Source organism: Pipra filicauda, unplaced genomic scaffold, assembly GCF_003945595.2.
Source record: "Pipra filicauda isolate LSUMZ 115617 unplaced genomic scaffold, ASM394559v2 scaffold23_size5868930_pilon, whole genome shotgun sequence".
Classification (NCBI taxonomy): Eukaryota; Metazoa; Chordata; class Aves; order Passeriformes; family Pipridae; genus Pipra; species Pipra filicauda.
In genome coordinates, this window is record NW_024104354.1 from 3,489,912 (window position 1) to 3,511,943 (window position 22,032).

Below are 22,032 nucleotides of genomic sequence, written 5' to 3' on the forward strand. Positions count from 1 at the left end.
TATCCTGATGTGGCTAAATGTTAAAGTTTAGCCTTCTCTAACCCTAGCAATTGCTTCCAAAATACACAGCAGTGGTAGTATATTCTTGCCTTGTATTTCTGCAGCTCTGTCTGAACCTTGCTCTACAAACCTGTCTATCACAATTTCTTTGCAATAAAAGATGAGCAAATTAGCTGCAACACACAATTTATTAAATTTAGTCATTTGTGAATGTCACAAATGTAACCCTAGAGGACTGAGGCCTTACAGGCTACAAATGTGTTGCTTTCTTTAAAATTCTTTGTGACTTGCATGTGTGGCTATGCATCAGCCTATAAATACGTATGAACTTTATAGTTATTTCTTGGTACAGGGTATTTTAGAACAGCTATAATAGTACTGTGAGGTGTTATTATTCTTGCTGTATGACTGATATTTTTTTCAGCTTTTTCACTGGCTTTCAATCACAAAGAAATAAAACCTCAAATATTTATTTCTTGTACAAATTTTAGCACAAGTATTCATGTTAATTCTCCTTGTAGTTGTTATTCATAACAGTTACTTTTGAATACCTCTGAAGAGTAAATAAAAACATCAGAAGTACAATCAGGAACAATGTATATTTTTTCTTATAGTTTATATTTATAAATTTCTTGGTTCAAAATTTGGCCAATCCTTATTACAATAATGCTATTGAAAAATAGCTTCCAAACATCATATACTTAAATTCAATTTTTTCAAAATTGCATGTGCTAAATGTCATTGTCAAAGCTATCTTATAGAAAAGATGTAAAAAAAAATTTGGTTGTGTCTGTTGATGATTTTTTACAGAATGCAAGTGTAACAGAAACAAGCCTGGTAAGTTAATGAAATAGGTGAGGCAAGCGAGAATGTGGGAACTTCTGTTCCTTCTTTCTCATTTGTCTCTGACACTTGCAAACATGTTAAAGAGTTATTGTCCCATTAATATGGTATATCTCAAACCGTAGGTAGGATCTCATGTGTAGTCAAAGTATGGTACCATTCTTTTGGATTTTAGTTAAATTTCTGGAAAATGCAGTTATGAGTTGATGTGAACCATTTTTAAAATTCATGTTGAATTCAAAAGATTGTTTCAATTCAAAATAGCAAAAATAACACTGACAGCTTGAAATATTCTGTATTAAGGATGGCTGAATTTGATTGAATTGTGTAAAATATGAGAGAAGGAAACATTTTTCTACGATTTGTTTGGGATGAAAGAAGATGATGCAAAATGAATATTTTTCTCAGTAAGGAAGAACTAAGAATATTTTGCTTTGTGTTAACTTGAAGTTTTACTGGGTGATCTTCAACCCTTATAGAGAAGTGGTTTTCTTTCTCACAGCCCATGACTCAGTTGTTCCTTTCTTTGTTCTGAAGCATTTCTTCTCAGCGCATAGTGACATTTCTGGATAGCTCTGGCTTGCTCAGTTTAGGATTGTGTCACAATTGTCGTGAGCTTTTCTGACTGACTAAACTCTTCTCCTTTGTTGCTGCTCTGTTTTACTTCACCAAATGTTTTTGTGCTACAAATTCAGCTGTGATCAAATCTGCAGGCAACAGCAAAATTAGAAGGGTAGAGGAAGAATCAATGTGCAGACTGACTTAGTTAACATGTGTGGGAGGAAGCATGATTTCAACCTCCCAGCCAGATGTAGACTGAAATCACTCCCCCAGCTCCTACTCAAACCTGATCTAAAGTGGGGGGTGGTGGTAACTGACATGGACTGTAAACCTGAGGGATAGATACAGCCTGTCTTTTAAAGCAGCAAATCATACATTTATTTTCAAGTGTATTCTCTGCACTTGCTAGCACCCTCTCTGTCCTGCTTGATGAAACTTCAGCTGCTCAGTTCATCCATTGTTACACCCCAAATACTGAATACAGGGGTCTACTTCCTGACCTAAAGGAGAAGAGAGGTGGAGCTGTGGAGTTGTGAGCTACAGGAGTCTTCTCCACTCCTGCCTCTTCAGTGGGTTTGGTGTTGTTGGATGTTGTTGTTCTCGTCCAAGAGAGAAGAGACAAACCCAGGGTTTCTGGCCTTCATGAAAGTAGCCTCACAACAACAAAGTGAATGCTCCCTACCACTCAGAAGCGTAGTATCTCAGAAGACATTTCAGAAGGGGCTTCCTCTGTGTGCTTTGGTGTACAAGCCATTCAGCGGTTCTGCTCAAACCGGATCAGACAATGCATTATATTCAGATCAGTCACAGAAGGGACTAGAAGCACCGATGTGAGAAGCAGCCATGAGAAAAGCTAGTGTTTTCCACAATACTGTGTAATATAGTCAGGAAAGTATCTGTGCTGTCATACAAGGTCCTAGTTGCTCTACAGAGTTCAGAGTCCTCATGCTCAGGAAAGATCAGTTCAAATTGGAACAGATGCACAGAGTCAGGAGGATGGAAGATCTCCCTCTGAAAGAAAACCAAAAGCATGTAGTGTGTTTAACCCAGAAAAATTCTTTTTGAAGAGTTATACAGCTGCCTTGTATAAATGTAAAACAGGATTGAACAGGAATATGAGATACCATGCTCCACATTTTTTATTTTCTCTTCATTTTCATATGCTAGCAGTGTTATGTCTGCCTCTGCAGTGAATGCATTCAGTGTGTACCACATCTAGGTAACACTTTGGGAGAATTAAGCAGGACCAAGGTCCTTACATTCTGAAAATACAACTGTATTTTCATAATTGGTGGCATATGTGAAGTTACGGTTTATAAAATCAAAATTGTATCAAAACTAGCTTAAGAGAAAGGTGGCATTCAGAGTTATCAGTGAAAATCCTGTAGTTCCCAACATTCGTACTGACTTTTCCCATTCCAAAAGTGGCATGAAACATCAGTTGTGGTATTAAATTTTCCGCAAAAGTTCTATACCTCATGTGGAGGTACTGCAAAGTGTACTAGATTTATCATCTGTTCTGTGGGCTAATGGATACAGAAATCCGTGCCATTTTATCCCTATTAAATCACACACCAAATAAAAGTAAACATAGTGATGTAGCAGAAAATTACGTGCTGCATTTTTTGGTACCTTTCAATGTAATTGAACGTATGGTGAATAATCCTTATTAATAGCTAGATATTGTTAACCCTCTTAGTATGGATGGGGAAAGGGAAGCAAGAATTGATGTGAGGGTTTATGTAAGGTCACACTACAAATTAATGTGGATAAATTACCACTACAGAAACAGATATACCTCTCTGGGTAAAATTCAGCAGCTGTTTGACCATGAGTAAATCATAAAGCAAATGAGATGAGAACTTCCACCACTCAACTCCTGTGCTGTGATTTACATAAGGTAAGCAGATGGGCTGCAATGGACAAGATCTGAATTTCTCCAGAGGATGCATTCAAGAAAAACCAAACTGGATAAATTAAATTAAATTCATGTACTCATTAGTTTTCATATGGTTAATCTCAAAACCAGCACTGGTAGTTACTGTTTCACCTTTTGCAAAGTCATCGAATTAAGAATTACCGAAGCAGCCACCAGAGTGCACTAGATACATTTTAGAGCAACTCGCAAGAAAAGCGAACAACCTAAGGAGTGTTACTCCCTTTTCTTCTGCTCTTTTTTTTTTTTTTCGCTATGGGAAACAAATCAGCTCTTTAAATATGTGTGTGGAGGGCAGTGAGGAAGCAGGTGAAAACTCAGAAAGCTGGGAAGGTATCACTTCTCTTACATTTGCCCATATCTTTGCAGTTGTTTCAGTGACAACTGTGTCTTGCTTGCTAAATTCCCCCATGTATGGAACTGCTACCTTATAATACTGCACATCCTTTTTCATAAAAAAAAATTCCTATGAAAATTTGAATATGGGTTACACATTAGCTTGTGGGATCAGACCATAAGAAATGTTCACCATGTGCTGGCTAGCAAACATGTTACCAGCTTTCTGTGTACACGTGTGACTTCATCCCTACTTTTGCTATTCAGGGATATATAAGCTGATCTGAAACACCTTCTACATATCAGTACTGTACATTTGAAATACTGACTGCTCCACATTGTTTATGTCATATGGTGCACATTGTAACTGAACACTGTGTCTTCCATATTTTGAAGGTCAACATAAAAGCATTAAAGGTGTAACTTATCAGACAGATGGGCAATCCTGGAACATGATTCATCTTTATGTGCTAAAATGGAGGTCTAACATACGGCAGAGGATTTTACCCTCTAAAAGTGCATTTTTTTCACAGACTTTCAGTGGAGTAAAATCAGTTGTATGGCTGTAGACATCTAAGAGTAAAGTAACCTGTAATATACATTTTTATATTATGCATAGTATTGGTTTTTAACAGCTGCAGAACACTTCACATATGTGGTTCTTTAGGTAGTGGAATGCAGCAATACGTGAAGTGTGAAGCTTAATAAGAGTTAGATTTCATCTTACGGTATACAAACAACTTTCCACTGCAAGTCTTTTCTGCCTGCTGGCTGGAACCCTGGAAACATAATTTGGACAAGGGCAGTGCTGCCGTTTTATTTCAATGTGAGTTAGACGAGTGAGCTGATGAGACATTTTCTGCTCAGTTTAAAATCCAGCTGAACAAATGTTAGAATAAATAATGCAAGGAAAAGGTTGAAACTCTCCTGCATTAAAAATATACTTTAAAAGTTCAGTTTTTCTTTTATTGCAGCACTGCACTGGTTGTCTAAACACTCTGGCATTGGTTCCAGAGGGATTTCTGGACCTCAGCAGGAATAAATCCATCTACTGCCATTGAAGTCAGCCTGTGAATTCAAATTTGTCAGCTGACCCGTTACTATTTCCTCAAGCCAATTCTTCTCCATGGGTTGCATTTTTACCTGCTGATAATTAACATATTAGGAACATGGAATGTGAAAAATCACCCTAAGCATTTAGAAAATGTACACTCATATATTTATACAAAATATGAAAATAAATGTGATTTATTTTTTTATTTGGGAAAATTTTAAAAAGGAAAATAAATCATTCTGCAGTGAAGACTCAAAAGCATGTGTTGAACACGTGCATATTCAAACCCCACAAAGCAGTGATGAAGGATGGCACTGCTGAGAAGTCATCTTTTTAGCAATTGCTTTGTAAAGAGAGCACTAAGCATGAGAACCCTATGTGATCTGCTTGGCTTTGGTGACTGATTATATTGAGTGTAAAGGCACTGCATGATATCTTAATCTAAATATTTAAACTCTTTGAAGGAGTCTTGGATTCTGTAGCAAGGTAGACTGATTTGCAATCTCCTTTCTCAGTGATGTCCTCCTTTTATCACATAAACGTAAATGCCTCAAATGGTGCATTCTTATCTAGTTGATTATAGAATCATAAAATAGTTTGGTTGGAAGTGACCCTAAAGATTCCAACCCTTCTGCTGTGGGCAGGGATGCCACTCACTAGATCATGTTGGTCAGGGCCCCATCCAACTTGGCCTTGAGCACTTGCAGGGATGGGGCATCTACAGCCTCTCTGGGCAAGCTTTTCCAGTGCTTTACCACCCTCTGAGTAAAGGATTTCTTCCTAACATCTAAGCTAAACCTGCCTACTTTCCGTCTAAAACCATTTCCCCTTTTCCTGTCACTATCTACCTGTATAAAAAGTGTCTCTCCCTCATTTTTATAAACCCCCTTAAGGTTCTGGAAGGCCTCAGTGAGGTCTCCCCGAAGCTTTCTCTTCTCTATGAACAACCTTACTTTCCAAATAAGCATGCCTGTGCCTTATTAAGAACACAAATATTAACTGCAAACTCAGGAATTAATGACTGTTTATAGCAGTGAAAGAGATGAGTGATATTTTTGTGAGTTTTCAGCAATAATATATCTGTAGGTCAAAATTGTTTATCTGGCTCTACTGTAAATTGGGAATAATTTAATGAAAGAAAACTATGCTGGTGTTGTGCTGTCGTAACAGGACTGAGTTTGAGCCTATCAAGTTGTCAGACATAGTATAGAAAAAATTGTGTCTAGAGGTAAGCTCCTAAATCCACTTCTATGTTTGAAGCGTGTCATAATATAGACACATATAAGGAGGGAATCAGTATCTCTGGTGGTTTTATCAGTAATTTAATCCCTATTTTCATTTATTAATAGAACATTTTTTCTTTCCAGTTCTTTACCCACTCTCCTTGTGATATACTCACAAAAGCTTTCTTAGGCTTTCTTACTCCTTGCTCTCCAGTTGACTGGTACAAACTCGTTCTGGGTTTTGCCATTCTTAACCTCCCCCCGCCCCAAACAAGGCAGATTCTTCCCCTTCTCCATTTGCAGCAAAACTGTCTTTTGAGCAGCACCTAATAATGCTGCATTGACTACATCTTGTTACTGCATTCTTCTTTTTACGGCAGTGGCGAAGCATGTTATGGTATGCCTTAATTATGATGTGTTTTAAGATGCTTATCAAAAAAAAAAGTTTACATTTTTGTTCTTATAACACCTAATATATATTTAGTTTGGGCAAAGGGCTTTGGAAAGCACTCATTAAACATGGAATGCTTTAAATGTTTTACTTTTATTTCTGTTATATTTTAGCTATTTTTTTAAAGGAAGTTTTCTAACTGAGTTGGCATTCAACCAATTAGCTGAAGTTTTAGACATGGCCGTGTCCTAACGACTCTGGTATTTTAATTTTTAGTTTTTCTGGTTTAGTTTAAAAGAAAAAAGTTGGATCCTTCAGAAAATAACTTTGCATTCTGCGTATGCTGTTTAACAATTAACCACATGTGCATTTAAAGAAAGAGCCAAGTGCACCAGCATAGGAGTACTGACATACATTAATATGATGTTTTCTCATCTCATGCTAATGTATTTCTAAAGTGAGCAGTGAAAACTGAGGAGTCTTGTTTGTATGCTTATGTGAAAAGTTAGGCTAATTTTTGCCTTTTGGACACAGCCTGAGATGTGGAGAGAGTGCAGTACCTTTGCAGTGGGAGTACAGGGAAATCTTTTCACAGTGCTAAGTTTTGCTGTGGTTTCATGTCCTCATTTTTGTGAAAATGTAGGTACATGCAGACAGTTTTCCTGTGCTTGTAATACTGGGACTCTTCTCAAAATTTCATAGCAACTTTGCCCTTTTTAAAGAAATCGGGACTCCCTGTTTGGCACTATGTAAAAGGCCACCCTTTTAAGAAACCTATTGGATGAAATTATCCATTTAAATCAATGTCACAGTTCAGTTAGTCTGAATATGAGCCCTGTAAAGTCACCAGCTGTAAGTATCTGATCTTGCTCAGACATGACGGGAAGTTCTGCGTGTTTGCTTCTCTGCTGGAACGAACTTCACATTAGCCGTAGGATGAGATTTCTGTGCTGCTCCTTCTTGGCAGCTCTGTGCTGGAGAACAGCTGCACAGAAAGCTGTATCATCCATCCACAGCTTGTGTGCAGCTTTCCGATTTAGGTGTACAAGTTTTAAATAAGTGAAGGTTCAGAACTTGATGCTTGCGTGCTCTGGAACACCTCACATAGCCCAGCACTGAACTTTGCAGATGTTTAATTGCAAGCAAAGGAGTTGCATGATTTGTTTGTTTTAAAAGGGAAAGGTAAGCACTGCAAGTTACACTCATATTGAAGTTGATCCATTCACTTATAGAACCAACCAATTCAGACAAAATATATGCTTTTGTGAACTAGGGCACAGATTACAAACCTAAATAGTTTGTGTACATTTACATGTTGCCATGGAAAAAAAAAACAAACAGGTTTGAGTGTTGTGTTACAGGTCTTGCCTCCCAATTCAAAACTAATACCAAGGCAGTGAGCCCCATCTCATCAGAGTCTGTGCCAAGGCGCAGAGGAGGTTGTGCCCACCAAGAAGTTCGACCCAACGTTGCCCTACTCTGGCTGTTGCTGGTTGGTAGAGTGTGGCATGGTAGAGCGTGCTTGTTGGAGCTAATGGCAGCTGGTCTAAGGCCCAGTAGCTCTGAGGCAGCTCACCTGTGTTCTTGTGTGATGAAATCACCTGCTGTGATTTTTATAACCATAGCTTGTAATCTAAACCCCCCCGCCCCCCCCCAAAACCCCAAACCCTACTTTTTGTGTATGAAAAGTTAAACCACTCACAGAATAATGTTGGGATCCAGTGAAATGGATAATGTACATAGCACACCCTGAACACATTCCTTGTTTTCCTTATCACCGTGCTGCCTTTGCCACACTGCAGCCTTGGAGTGCAGCAGTTCGCCCGTGGCACGCAGAACCTACGGCCTGGCCAGCTGACCCGGGGCTGAAAGGGCAGCGACTTTTCTTTAATTGTCGGACTTCGCGATGCCTTCAAGCAGACTGGCCCCTGCCCGGAGAACGCCGGTTTCCCGCACCCCGCTGTGTGTGGAAGCGCACGGAGCTCTAAAGCTCCGTGCACCGGGGCGCTCCGGGCACCGCTCCCGGCAGCCGCTCGGTGCCGCCGCCGCCCGGGCTGCCCTGGCCCTGGAGGCGCCCGGGTGCCCGAGCCGGGAGGAGGGGCACGGCCCCGCCGGGCCGCAGGAAGCGCTGCCGTCACCCGGCCCTGCCCCGCTGCGCCGTCGGCGGGAGGCTGGGCTGCGCCGGGCCGGGGCCGAGCCGCCCCGCTCCGCCTCGGAATCTCCAGAAGGGATGCGACGGCGTACGCCATGAGCTGGCGGTCCAGCTCCCGCGGCGTGGTCCTCACCGCCTACCACCCCAGCGGCGGAGGAGGCGATGCCCCCGGCGGGTGAGTGGGGTTGCGGGGAGCCCGGCGCGGCGGTGGCAGGTGCGGAGGCGGTTCCAGCTGCGCGCCCGCCACGGAGGAGGAGCGGAGCCGGCTCAGCGGAAAGCTGCTACGCGGGAGAAGGTGTTTTCTCTGAGCCCGGGGGCTAAAGGGCTTGCCCATTTCTGCGCCCTGTCCCGGAGCCTCCCAAACGGATTTTCCTTTTTTTTCCCCTTCCTTTCCGCCCCTCTTTGTACTAAGCTCTGCACATCGTGGAAACCCCAGGCATTTTGCTGGTCTGCCGAGAGCCGAGTGCAAACAGCAGCTGCAGGCTGTTGTTATGGTGTTGGTAGATAAGAAGAGCCCCGTGGCCGCCCGAGTGCGTTGTCGGTGCGAAACCCAAACTGTTCGTGGTCGGTGCGGTTTTAGGCTCGGAGTGTGGAGGGTCTTGCAGCGGTGAACGCTGCTCCGGGCCCTCGGGGGGCTGGACCCCAGAGTCTTTGGGATCAGGCTGTGGGTGGGATACAGCGCATAGATTTTCGTATAACCTCTTTGCGCTTTACTGCTTTGCATTGTTATTTTTTTTTTTTTAATGTGATAAACGGGAGGAAGGTGCAGGTTATGGACGAGGTAAACTTTTTAAAGCATTTGTCATTGAAACTGATAATGGGCAAGAAGACAGTTCCACATACTTGAAGGCTGAGGACCTCCTAGTGCTTCACAGCATGTGTTTGATAGAGGCAGAAGGCACTGCTGGCTTTTCCATAGTAATGATCAGAGATACTGCTGTGTGAGTTTTGTTTTTGTGGCCCATTCAGTCTTGCCTTTTCCTTGCTGAAAACTGTCAACAAAGGTCCCATTGATAAAGATGGGACTTTTAATAATGCTGAGAAGTCAGCTGAAACTGGGAAGGTATTGAAACTGGCACAATGTTTCCATATGTCCATAGGAAGAGTGTGTGTGATCAAAGGGATTATGGTCTGGTTAAAAGAAGATAGAAGAAAGTACAGCAAGTCACCCTGGACAAAAGATAACTGATGCAACATGATCTGTCACACCAAGAGTCCACAACAGAAGCAAGGACTGAACTGAGAAATACTGCCTACCCCGTGTTAGAACCACAAAGCTATGCCTCTCTTTTTATTGAGGTGCTTCCTTTTCCATAGCTAATGCTATTTATCAACACCACTTTAATTCTGATGTCGTCTTAGCTATATCTATGAGGGCACTGCAAACCTAGTTGTTTCCTACTGAATGTAAAATATGTACTTTTTTGTAAGAAATCACAAAATACGCAAACTCAGTTATTGTTTGTGGTGGTTTTTACCTCCCATAACTCTCCTCAAACTCCCCTTGGAGGAGGAATAAGATAAAAAACGCTTTCCTTGCTCCTTGGGATAACTTCTGAGTAAAGATCTGTGTATTTGTAGACTGTTAAGCTTGGTTCCCCCTTTTGACATGTAGCTGCCTGAATACATGGTTCTAAGCTGTCAGACTCTTAGCCCCTAGAGGCCCTGGGTGCATGAGTACAGTCCTGGAGGCCTCTCTGTGTCTTAGAAACTTATTTCCTGTGCTCATGCCATGCTATTAGGAGCAGCATTCTCATGAGATTCCCACTCCTCTGCAGCTGCTTCTGGGGAGAGCCTCCTGGGTAAACTGAGATATTGCAGTGCAAGTAATAGTGATCCTTCACCGATTTTTCTGTTTTGGTATTAAGGGATGGGGAAATAAATGTGAAAAGTGGTTTCATTTCTGTAGTTATAGCAAACAAATGTGCATGTTTAAGCTGTGCAGAGCAGAGGACTCCCACAGTTAGTTTGCCTGAGTTCCATCACAGCAGTATTACAGTTTTCCAGGCCATGCACATTTGCCACTTAGTTCATTAAACTAAAATCCTAAAGGACACCTCTCCACCTTTCTGCTGTGCCACTTGCCCCTCTAAATTTGGACCTTAGGTCTGTGTCTCTTGTTTTCATTAACCAGGATCTCAACTCTGTGATTGATCTGCTCCCTACTGCCTTGCATCCCCAGTGTCTTCCCACTTCTGAAGAGAGAGAAATTGCAAATATTTTCATGAGAGCAGAGAGGGAGGAGAATGACCACTTGTAACTTTTTGGTCTTTCTAAAAACAAACAAACAAAACTTTCCTGAAACCTTGTAACATTTCTGTGGGATTTCTCACCCCCCCTCACCCCGTTATTTTAACTCCTTTTCCTTCTTCATCAGCATTCCTAAGATGTGCAGAGATGCGTGATAATAATAATGTCCAAGCCCATATCATTCTGAAACATATTGTGGAAATAAGTTTTTCCATTTTGCTCTTCACAGTGTGTAAACACACCAGTTCTGCAGTCCAGATTCTGTATTTTATTGCTGATGTCAAATTGAGCTTTTTTTGCCTTTTTAAAAAATAACAAAATGAGAGCAACTTTCAATATCTAGGTTAGCATCTCTCTGCTAATTTGAAAACTCTGCAATTTTTAAGAGGAGTCAGAACATTAGGAAGCCAATGTAATATAGTGCCAGCTGTAATGAAGCAGCCCTTTTGGAAAGATTAATAGAGACACTATGTTGAATTATTATTTTCATGGGCATTCAAAACAGTGCATGTTAGAAATTGCTTTGTCTTTGGAGGGTTGGGGAAACATGGGCCTGGTACATGCTGGAAAAAGTGATACATTGGTTGTGCTCCAAACAAAGTGACATCCTAGGAAAGGGCTGTACTTCCTATCCATTTGTTTTCCTTCAGGCATATGAGCAATCTTGTTTCATAAGACTTCAAAATTTTACTGATCTAATAGATTGTTGAGCTACTTGTCTCTTCTGGTTTTTTGGTGCTTTTAAGGCTCAATAAGCCTGTGAAATATTTACTTTTTGGAAAGGCTTAGCTTACCATTGGTTCAGTAGGCTAACATCTAGAACAGTCTCCATGTGACTACTTCCAAGTTTGTCCATTTAGGATTACCTTAACAGTGGTGATACATAAGATGGCATCAGAGCTGTTGTCTTTGCCAAAGGGAAGATATTGATTGTGGGTGATTTCTGTGGTATACCTAAGTATTTATCTTAAGAGCTTTCTCAGAGAAATCAAAAAGGCAGAATACCCAGTATGAAATTCAATTTCAATTGCTCTCTTGTCCATATTGCCTAAGTTTCCTCACTTCCCAGTTTTAACCTGTTAGATACACTAATGCCTTATTGGTTGTCATGCTATTTGCATTTTGGACTAATCTCTTTTTCTTTCTAATATCCATGCACAAACTTTTAAATAAATCCTTCTTGGTCTTCCCATGGAAACATTTGTTGTTATATGGGCTGTGGAAAGTAAGAGTGAATCAGATAGGTTTCGGTCCAATACCCTGTTTCAATGACTGCCTGTAGGTATGTCACCCTCATACATATGAAATCCAAACCCTTATGCATAGATTTCCAGTGCCATTTAGGTTTCTGGGGAGTTTTACCCCTTCTACTCTGGCAGAAAGGACCCCAGGTCCTGTGTCATATTTGCCAGCCACATATAGGCGTTTCAGATAACAGCAGTCAGTCTTCTCATATGGCTGCGTGGGCTTACCCTAAGGCAATGAAATGCCATCCAGAGAGTCTTCTGTAGGACTATTTCTGTCCTAAAGAGTGAGCAAATGTGTGTGTATATGCAAATATAAATGTATGTAAACATTTTTTTTTGAATGTGATTGTAAGACTAAGACCAAGCCTGGAGTATTCAATGCATAGGGAATAGGTTATAGCAAAACTGCAGGTGAAAAATGTGCATGAGGCAAATAAACTTCTGCTACACAGCATTTTCAAGAACCAAGCCGAAAATGCAAACTGAGTAATAGATAAATGATTTTAAATGTGTTGGCCGCTGGAGGTTGACTTGATTTTCTCTCCGTACTTCTGTCATATCTGGGATGCTGCTATTTTGTGTTTTCTCCTGTGCTGCACTAGACTGTCATGTGACAGCTGCCCTGTATCTCTGTTTCCAATGAGTCACTGTGCTTGCTCACCACCAGCCAGCATGTGCGCTTTTGCTGCCACTTCAGTGCACTGTATTAACTTACATTGGAACACCAGTTTGAGTTTTGAAGCTTTGCAAGCCAGTGCCTGTTTAACTTCGTATGCTTCCAAAGGGCCTGTGAATCTTTGTTTTGATGATGACTTGTTAAGAAAAACTCCAGTGTGTCATAGAGCCTAGGACACGGCTGCTCCTAGGACACGGCTGCTCCTCCTCAGAGGCTCTGCAATTATATGCACTCTCCCATCTTTGCCTTATTTAAATCTTGCGTTTGGTTTACTGGTACTCGCTTGCAAAATGAGAACAATAACTTGAGTTTCCCTGAGATGGAACCCCAGACCAGTTCTAGAAAGAGTTTTGTAACCCTTATGGACACTGTAAGAGAGAAGATTGCTGCCACCCTAGGTCTCCTCTTTTGAGTGACACCTGCTAGGCAGGACCTGCAACCCCTGAACTTCACCATCCAACTTCATTACTGAATTCGCCTCTCTCTGGGAGAAACCATCTGAAGCTTGGATTTGTGTGGCAGTGAAACCAGGCGGTCTCAGTTGGATTTTGTTGTAAAGAAATGCCCCTTTTTGTGGGTTACTGTGTAAGTCAGCATAAACAAAAATATTTATTTGTGGGTTACTGTGTAAGTCTGCATAAACAAAAATATTTATTTTTATATATCTTTGTAAATATGGGCTTTACAGATTTAGTAGTGGTAGCGTCTGTATTTACTTTGGGGATGGCTGACAAGTGAGGGGCATAAAATACTTGGTGTTTTCTACAGACAGTTGTGGTCTAAATCCCTGACTCGCTTTTTGATCTCCCTGAGTAAGAAACCAGGTGATAGATGTCCTTTGAGCCTGGAAAAATGACAGACTTCTGCTATGAATTACCCACAATATATGATTTTTTCAAACACTGACCATAATAGACATTACAAATCACACATATAAGTGGAGTTTATTCTTTACTTACCAGAATAATCTGCCTCATTCATTGTTCAAATGTTTGCTCAGTTTAATCTCTGAAGTCTTGATAGTTTGCATCTTAAGCCAAGAAGAAATCTAGTAGTAAGCATGAAATCATGCCTTTTTTCAAGGGCATTTTCCATCTCCATTATTTCAGAAAGAAAAATTCTCATTCATTTCCCCTCTTCTTCTGAGTGACTCACTCTTGGAATTAAAAACCAGAGAAATCCAGTATGAAGGACTAAAGCACTGTGAGGGGTACGTATAATGCTCAGTGTACAAGCAGTGAACTCACAAGCTGATTACTCACAACTGCCTTAAGTTGGTGGAGCATTTTGCCATTTCATTTGCAATCTGCTAGTACAGCACGAATTTCAGGTCCCCTGCATCATCACAACAATTGTTGTTCCTAACCCCTGTAACCTTTCATGATGCCGGTATGGATGGCTCAACACAGTACCTTCCATGTGTTGCTTTGCCTCTACAAAACCAGGAAGATCTATCTGCAAAGCAAAGATCTGTCCCACTACAGCTGACTTTATGAAATCATAGCAGTCTTTTTATCTGCTACAGGTTTTACATGAGCACAATCTTTATCTGAATGCATTAGAAAAATCTTTTCTGCCTTGGGTTTGCCTGCTTATTTTAGCAGTGTTTATTGTCTTATGCTTACCAGCATCCTCAGATAGAGCTGACAGGCAACAAGTCACTGAACTGCTTTATTTAGAATAGCTTTTGTGTCTTTTGTACTTCATGCATGGATAAATATGTGGTATACAGCAGACCCTTAATGTGTTGCTTAGATACTGGTGTATTAATCCCAGTAACTTGATCTACTGTCAGCAAGATGTGATATCTCAACATTTCCTGCTTCCTTGATTCTGGATTCCCATTTCATGGGGTTCCCCATTTCCCAGTTTGCACCTTATTTCTTCTATGAATTTATCTTGCTCCTGCCTTCAGTTCTTGCTATATCTCTCTACTCAATTAAAAAGCCCTCCTAGTGCCTGTTACCTATTGTTAACTTACTGCTCACTTTTATCTTGGTAGGTGGAACAAATAATTCTGTTTGAGCCTTTGTTTCTTCCATCTGAAAATCCTTTTTGTGACACTTTTCTTCATCATTTTCAGCATCTGTCTTTACACTTGTCCTGCTACTTTTCTTCTCCTTCAACCCCCAGCCTGAATTACATGCAGTGCTTCAGTGTCATGAGTGTCACCAACACAGGTAAAATCACTTCCTTGCTGATAATTACCACCTTAGCCCATTGTATATATTGTAGTAATACCATCTTGTTTTTCTAAGAATCTAGAACTCCCTTTGAGTTGCATGCCTTTTCTAAGGCCTAAATCTGCTGAAGCTTTTGCAGCGCAGTCATTGTCATTGTGTTGACATGATCTCTGTTTCTTGTGCTTGGACATCCGTTTACCATCTGTCAGTATGATGAAACAACATAATTTCAACAAGCCCAGTTCACTAGGTGACTTAGATTATTCTGTGTCATGGGTGTAGATTTGATTTAATGTCCTTCGCTATCAGTGCCAACAGTCTATTAAGTTCTACTCCGGGTCAGGCCCTTAAATAGATACAAAATGAGAATAACTGCTGAATCAGTAGAGCTACATAGCAGAAAATAGGAAAATCAGGGCTTCCTGTATATAAACTGTCTTTTTTATTTTAATGACATACAGAGAAGGAGGTGTCATGCTTGTCTAACTATAAAGAATGTGAAACTTAGAGGTTTTTTGAATATTTTAATTATGGGCTTTCCCTTTTTTGCTTGAGTGTGTACAAATCTAGATGATAACAGAGCATAATACATTATATTACTAGTTGTGCTGTTGTAAGCCTGTAGACTTTATATAAAACTGGAATGGAACTGAACTTCTGATGAGCAACGTGCCAGAGGAGCTGTGTAAATCTGAACTCCGGCATTCACTCTAAGTGTGGCATCAAACAAATAGTTTTTAATTGTTTCTTTAAGTTACTTTTCTTTGATAAGCAGAATTGTTGAACTTGTTTTTCAATAAGACTAATGGCATTTTCGGTCTGCTGATGTTGGCCCTCGATTAAAAGTGTTGTAAACTATTATTATTGCCAATATTTTACTCTTGTTTCGTAACTATTACTAGTGAAGCTGGAGATAAAAGCTGTGTTTTAAAAGGTTTTAAAAGGTCACTCATGCGTGTTTGTGTAACATTTGCAGTGCCAGCACTTTTCTCTATTGTTAGTGCTTTTTTCACTAAAGTTACTAAATGTGCACCTTCATTTTTTTTGTTTCTGAAATGCTACTGCTGAACGGAGGCCATAATTTACAGCAAGTGATAACAACAAGATTACTGCTATGAGCAGGATTGCAGATTGCTGCTGCCCATGGGTCACTGACTGTCAATCCAGACTCCTCAGTAAATCTACTTACCCAGGGGAAGAAAAATTCCCTGCTTATAAGTTTTGAGTACTTGCAATGTGCCAACAGTCTGTTTTGTGAGGGCTGCTGGTTTTGCAGTGAACTCACCTTCGCCTTGGAGTTGTGATCTCAAACTAATCATGTTCAGGCAGGGAATTTAAATATTTATAGCAAAATAAATAGAAAAAACCCCACAGGGTTTGGGTTTTAGTATTTGGATGTGTAAAAAATAGACAGGCTTGCTTTATTTCATGAGAACAATTTTAGACATCATTTTCTGAGGTGTATTTTTGATGATGTCCTGAGCAGCATATGGGATGAGCACTCTTGCATTCCCAAGAAATCTGATGTTAGGAACTTATTCTTTGGTTATTGTTTCATTCTAGGTCTCTTGTATTGCAGCAGAGTAAAAGCATGCACAGAAATAATTACTTACCCGGTAACACACCTTCCTGTGAGGGTAAGCTGATCAAAATTCCCTCGTTCTGTGACTGTTCCTTGCCCTTCCTGATACAGCATCCTAGTCCTGTTAGCCTAGAAAGGCTTTCTTGATTATTTCATATACTTTATCTGTCATCTTTCTGGGCCGTGCGGGGCCACGCTGCCCTCGCCGGCCGCGTGGCACTGCCACTGGCGGGGGTTGCTCCCTCATGGGAGAGAAGAGGGAGAGCTTTGGAGCACACAGAGGTTTGCCAGTCCGGTTTGGGGGAGGGGAGGGGTGTCAGGCAGGCTGTGGGGGTCCTCAGACTGGCAGAAGGGTGGGCGGGGCAGTCCTGTATGGAGTGTCGAAGTGCGAGGGAAGATCTGTGGTAACACGATGGGGGGAGGATAAGGTCAGGGTGGATAGTGGGTTCTTCTGGAGGGTTGGGGGATTTTGGCCAGGCTGGGGCCATGGGAGGCACCCGACCCCCGGGTGGGCGCGGGGACCGAAATAGTTTGCTTTTGGCTCATCTGCAGCTACTGCCCAGGTTCGGTTTGTTTTGGATTTATTTATTGCGTCCTGAAAGGGTGGTCAGGACAAAGGGATGTTCCTAGGTATTTCCCTGGGATTGAGTATGGATGGGTGGCAGAAAAGTAGGGAGTGAAAGGCTTGCCCTAACCGTTTTGGTGGGAAAGAAGCCTGTGTACCCGTATGTGGTTGTGAGCTATGCTGGTGTTGGTACATGCCTTTGGTAGGGTCTCCCATGCCACACAGGTCAAAACTGAAGGGTCAGATATAATACGTCCATGGGCAGGATGAGCTCGTTAGCCTTCTGGCAGCCATCCTAGGAAGGACAACTCTAATTCCAAACCCAGGCAGATGGAGCTCGCTTAGCCCTGTAAGGCCATCCATCTAAGAGAAGGTCACTCTAATCAAACCTACATCCTGAGGATCTCGCTGCCACCGTCCAAGCTCGCTCGGCCCTGAACCTTAGGATTAAAGGGTGGGTTCGGTTTCACGCATACTGCATCTCACCTAAAAAATCCATTGCTCAGGCTCGAAGGTTTTACCTACATTTGTAAAGCCCTGCAGAGACGGGCGAGGGTCGAAATGGCAGGTGAAAGGTGCACTGGAAGCCGCAGACCCAACCCTGCATGCAGGCGGTTCAGGACATTGGTCACTAGAGACTGACCCCGGAGATGACAGTCTCTTTCGCCAGCATCCTGGATGACCAAGCAGCCTTTTTCAAGGAGAGCACTGCTTGCTCCACTTGGAGAGGGGCCTAGAAAAGGTGGCCTAACCAAAGCTCATCTCCACCCTCTACCTGGTTGGTTAACCGCAGGCCAACGGGCATCTTCTAATGTGGTCACACAAAGATCAAGAGACAAAGGCACAGACCTGCCCCCAAAGGTGTACCCAAATTGCCCCAAATCTTCGTTCACGAAGCCTAGCCATGATGATGATCTTTCTACAACAACCTTCTTTCCTAGGGAGGCTTCTTAGGCCAAAAGATAATAATAAAAATGTGTTAAAATGTTTCCTCTGCAGGGCCCCCAGTATGCTTGGAGGACTTAAAACTGTTTGAGGTGAAGTATTTGAGGAGGAGCAAATATGAATGTTTTTATCGTAATTAGAAAAATGGTTGAAAAAATGAGAAATCACCAAAGTAGGAATAGCACTGTTTTCAGCAAATAAATAAATACTTTATCATGTACTCAGTGCCAAAATGCAGCAGAAGAGTTGGCTTGTTTTGCTTGATTTAGCATAAGTACAAATCTTCAATTTCCCACTCCTCCAACTCCTTCTTCCGGTTCAGCAGTCCCTAAAGCACCTAGGCAGCTTTTACTCTGGCTTTAGGAAGTCAGATATTTTGACTTTGCATCCCTGTTTGAAAAACAGGAAAATACTTAGGATGGTGTGTGAGAATTCTTTGGTCAATGTTTAGCAATATGTGCTTAGTAAAGTACATTGCTCAATTTTCAGTATTTTTAATCAGTTGATTGTTTTTAGCAGATTTATATGTTATTGTCAGAACAGTGGTGGGACTCAAGACCACTGATGAAGTATCATCTTTATCAGAAATTCTCTGCCTTTAATAAAATACAACAGCAAGGTCCAGGAGTATACTGTATCCAGAGGAAACAGGGAGCTTTGCCCCAGTTTAAGAAAGTGCAAGATTAGATTTTAGCTGCACATATAAAGCAGAAAGTTCTTATAGGCTTGTAGTAGCGCAGGAATTCATATAATAGTTGTGGTTATAGCTGTAGTTATGAGTCTGTGAGCCCAAATACAAAGCAAGAGGCTTGGAGCAGTAACCAGAAGCTTTGCCTGCTGAATAGTGAGGAAGCCCTATTGGTGCTGTCACACACACAGCTGTGACTCACTGGCTGGTCACAGTAGGAGACCAGAGCTATGGTTACCACGGGCCAGTGGAAGATGTTTTCTTTCTCAGCAGTTGCTAAGAGGATGAGAGATCTAACAGCTCTGTAGTGTAGCTTCTGGAGCCTCACATCCTGCTTGCCTTTGCCACAACTAGATAAGGGAACACTAGTAATGGTGTTATCATTGTCGGAATGGTCATTCTCAACATTTTCAGGTGTGGCCTTTAATGTCCCACTAAACTCATTCTGGTGGCTTGGCTGTATATCTGCTCACGAGAAGCCTGTATTTCAGGTAGACTTGAGGAATATCTTCTTGTTCTGTTGAACAGAGACAATATTTCATGAAACTTTTTTGTTCCTCTCAGAGTGTCTCCCAAGGCGTGTTCCAAACCAGCAGAAGTTTTGATGTGCAGTGACAATGGGTGCAGGTCTTGGCTCTACTAGGCTAAGAGTAAGCTGAAAAGAGTGAGGAACACCACTGAAAGTAGAGTTTCTTTTCATCTCTCACACCTTCCTAATGTTTTCTTGCCCAGGCCTTGGCATTTCCAGGCTGACTGAAGTAGACTGAGCTGGATTAAAAAAAAAAAAATCCAACTGAAAGCAATATTTTTTGCAAGTGTTGTTTTCAGGCAGATTAGTTCCATAACTGAGCTCAGCAAGTTACTGCATTAGTGGTGGTGTTGGTATAAGAGGAGTGAAGGAAACACACAGTGAAGGGAGATTTGACAGAACCCTCTGGCAGCAGCCTACATCTGTGCCGGGTAAATGTAATCATTATGGGGCTGTGATTTGAAAAGTTAACTCATTTTTATGAATCCTAGTAGTGGCTATGGCCACATCCTGTGAGAGGCTTGTCTGATATCATTTAGCTCCATTGATTCAGTTCTGTTAAAAAGATATTTAATGGCTTAACTTTGTACTGACAGGTTTTTAGTCAGTTCAGGTACAGCTTGTCCTTTGATAACCACTCTGAAGCTACCATAAGCTTCATCTCCAGCTTGTTTAGTCCTGACTCATACCATTCAGTGATTCAGTCATGTGCATGGCCTCTACCTGCAAAAGGCAGGCTGTGATGTGAGAGATCCTTAGGATCCAGGTACACTGCACAGCAGGGAACACCTGAACTCCTCTTACAGAACTGCTGATAAGCTACCTTCCCCTCATGTGTCACCATGCAGCCTGCCTCAGCAAAAGAAACAAAAGCCCAGCTTGGATTCCCTTATACTTTAATGAGGTTAATTAAAGTGCAGTTTCTAAATTATGGTTGTTCATCCATCGATAAGCTCTTAAAAGCTTGCTGATTTATGCCTTGTTTAAACACACCTTTCTTTGCTCTGAACTTTGCACCAGAGGGATTGCTTTGGTTTCCTTGTGCCCAAGGCAGTACATGAAAACAGTATTGGAAATGAGCAGTATAATCAGAACAACTCATATGATTTCCTGTAGGAAACACAATTAACTTTTCGTTTTAGTTTAGGAGTAAAAAAATATATAAGACACTTTACGAATATAAGTAGTTGATAATATTATGTATTAATGAAGATGTCCAAGCACCTGTCCAGCGGCCCAAATTCTGCCTGCCTTCTCCTTTCTGAGAAGGGTATTTACACTGTGGTACTTGTTCTCCTTTGAGGTGAAAGCTAAGAAAGAGACTGTATTTGCTAGAACTTCTTACTGTGGATGGTACATAAAAGATCAAACTAAAACAGAATCTTTTCTCCTGTTAAGTAGGAGCTACTTATGAAAGTTTATGGGAAATAATTAGCTTCATGCTGTGAGACCTGGTATTTGGCACTTTGGACTTCAAATTAGAAAACAGCTTATGAAGATGTATGATATTAAAAGTTATGTAATGTGTTACAGTGTTTTGGGTTTTGGACCTTGCTTGAGTTTTTGAAAAGGTTGTTTAAGAAAGCTTTGTCATCTTGTTTTAGGGGGTGTAAGGAAGACATTAACGTTGCTCACTGTCCATTTGGAGAACTATTTTATATAGATCTCAGTGAACACAGACCTCAGTTTACGCTGTTATAATATTTCTCTTAATTTTAAATATATGTATGTACTTATCCTCTCTGACGTTTGGATTAGGCATAAATTCAGTTTTGATTGCATGATTTTGAAGAAGTTGCTAAGTGAGATCCAGTTCATTGCTGAACATGTTTTGTACTTACCCTTTTTTTTTTTTTGATACATTACTCATTTTTTAATTGAATGATACATTTATGCCAGTATATTCTTTGTAACATTGCTGAATGATTTTCTGTCTGGTGTTAAGAAATTTCAGTCACTTACCTGTATTTTAATTTATAACATGATTCTTCTGAAGACTGATGAAATTTATCTGAGTCAAAATATTAGTATGAAGTTAGATTTTTTTTTTGCTCAAGGTGGAAAATCAAAACTGTTCAGGGAAAGATACCCTAAAATCATAAGATGCTTTTACAAGTAGGATCAATGCTTTTTGTACTGTAACCAGTGAGGGAATTGTAGTATTTTAAAGCTTTGATTTTTGTTGTTAACTTTTACTGTGGTTGTGGGGCTTGTTGTGAGCTAGCCAGAGATGATTCTTTGTCCCATTTCAACCTGCTACTGTCACAAGAAGCCATTGTTAGTACTTTAAACAAGGAAATTACTTAAAATAACTCCCAAAGTGCCATGTTATCTTCAAGAGAAGAAGCTTACTGATATGTAAGCTGCTTCGTAGCTGACTTCACCAGCTGTGGAGGTCAGAGTGTAAGTTTCCCAAGCCTTCCTCCTGATCCCCAGAATACAATGTATCCCCTACTGACAGTTGTCCACCAGGATCAAAGAGCAGCTTGACAATTTTACCTCAGGACGTCCACCAAAATGGTTTTCAAGCAGAGTCCATGTGTTATCAAGTCTGCTTCTAGCTGCTTGCCATCTGAGAAGGATGTGAGAGTACAGCTACAGTGAGTTGTCATGGGACTGTCAGCTGTGCCAGGCTGCTAAAAGGAGATACGTATACATTTAGTTTCTTAAGGAGGAAGCTTGTGACCTTATAAGCAGAAGAGAATATTGCTTTATATTTTTCCATTGTGAAGGATCCCTCATGCCACAGGTTTAGCTTTCTCAGAGCACTTGCTTTGCATGTTTGTCAGTAAGCTGCTGCTGCTAGGCAAGTGGGAGTTTGCCTGCTTGTTATCTAAGTGAGCTCTTCATAACACTGAGGAAATTGTTAAA

General features: G+C 41.1%; 1 protein-coding gene across 2 annotated transcripts in view; it reads left to right on the forward strand.

Moving 5' to 3' along the window:
- ARHGAP18 (Rho GTPase activating protein 18) overlaps positions 1 to 22,032 on the forward strand; it is a 95,098-nt gene that overhangs the window by 19,497 nt on the left and 53,569 nt on the right. Inside the window, exon 1 of one of the 2 annotated variants that reach the window (XM_027751958.2) lies at positions 8,486 to 8,671. The exons of the other annotated variant lie outside the window; for it this stretch is intronic. Coding sequence (XP_027607759.2) covers positions 8,592 to 8,671 — 80 coding nt within the window. The 5' untranslated portion in view covers positions 8,486 to 8,591. Of the gene's footprint in view, positions 1 to 8,485; positions 8,672 to 22,032 lie in introns of those variants that run through there. 2 annotated transcript variants of the gene reach the window in all.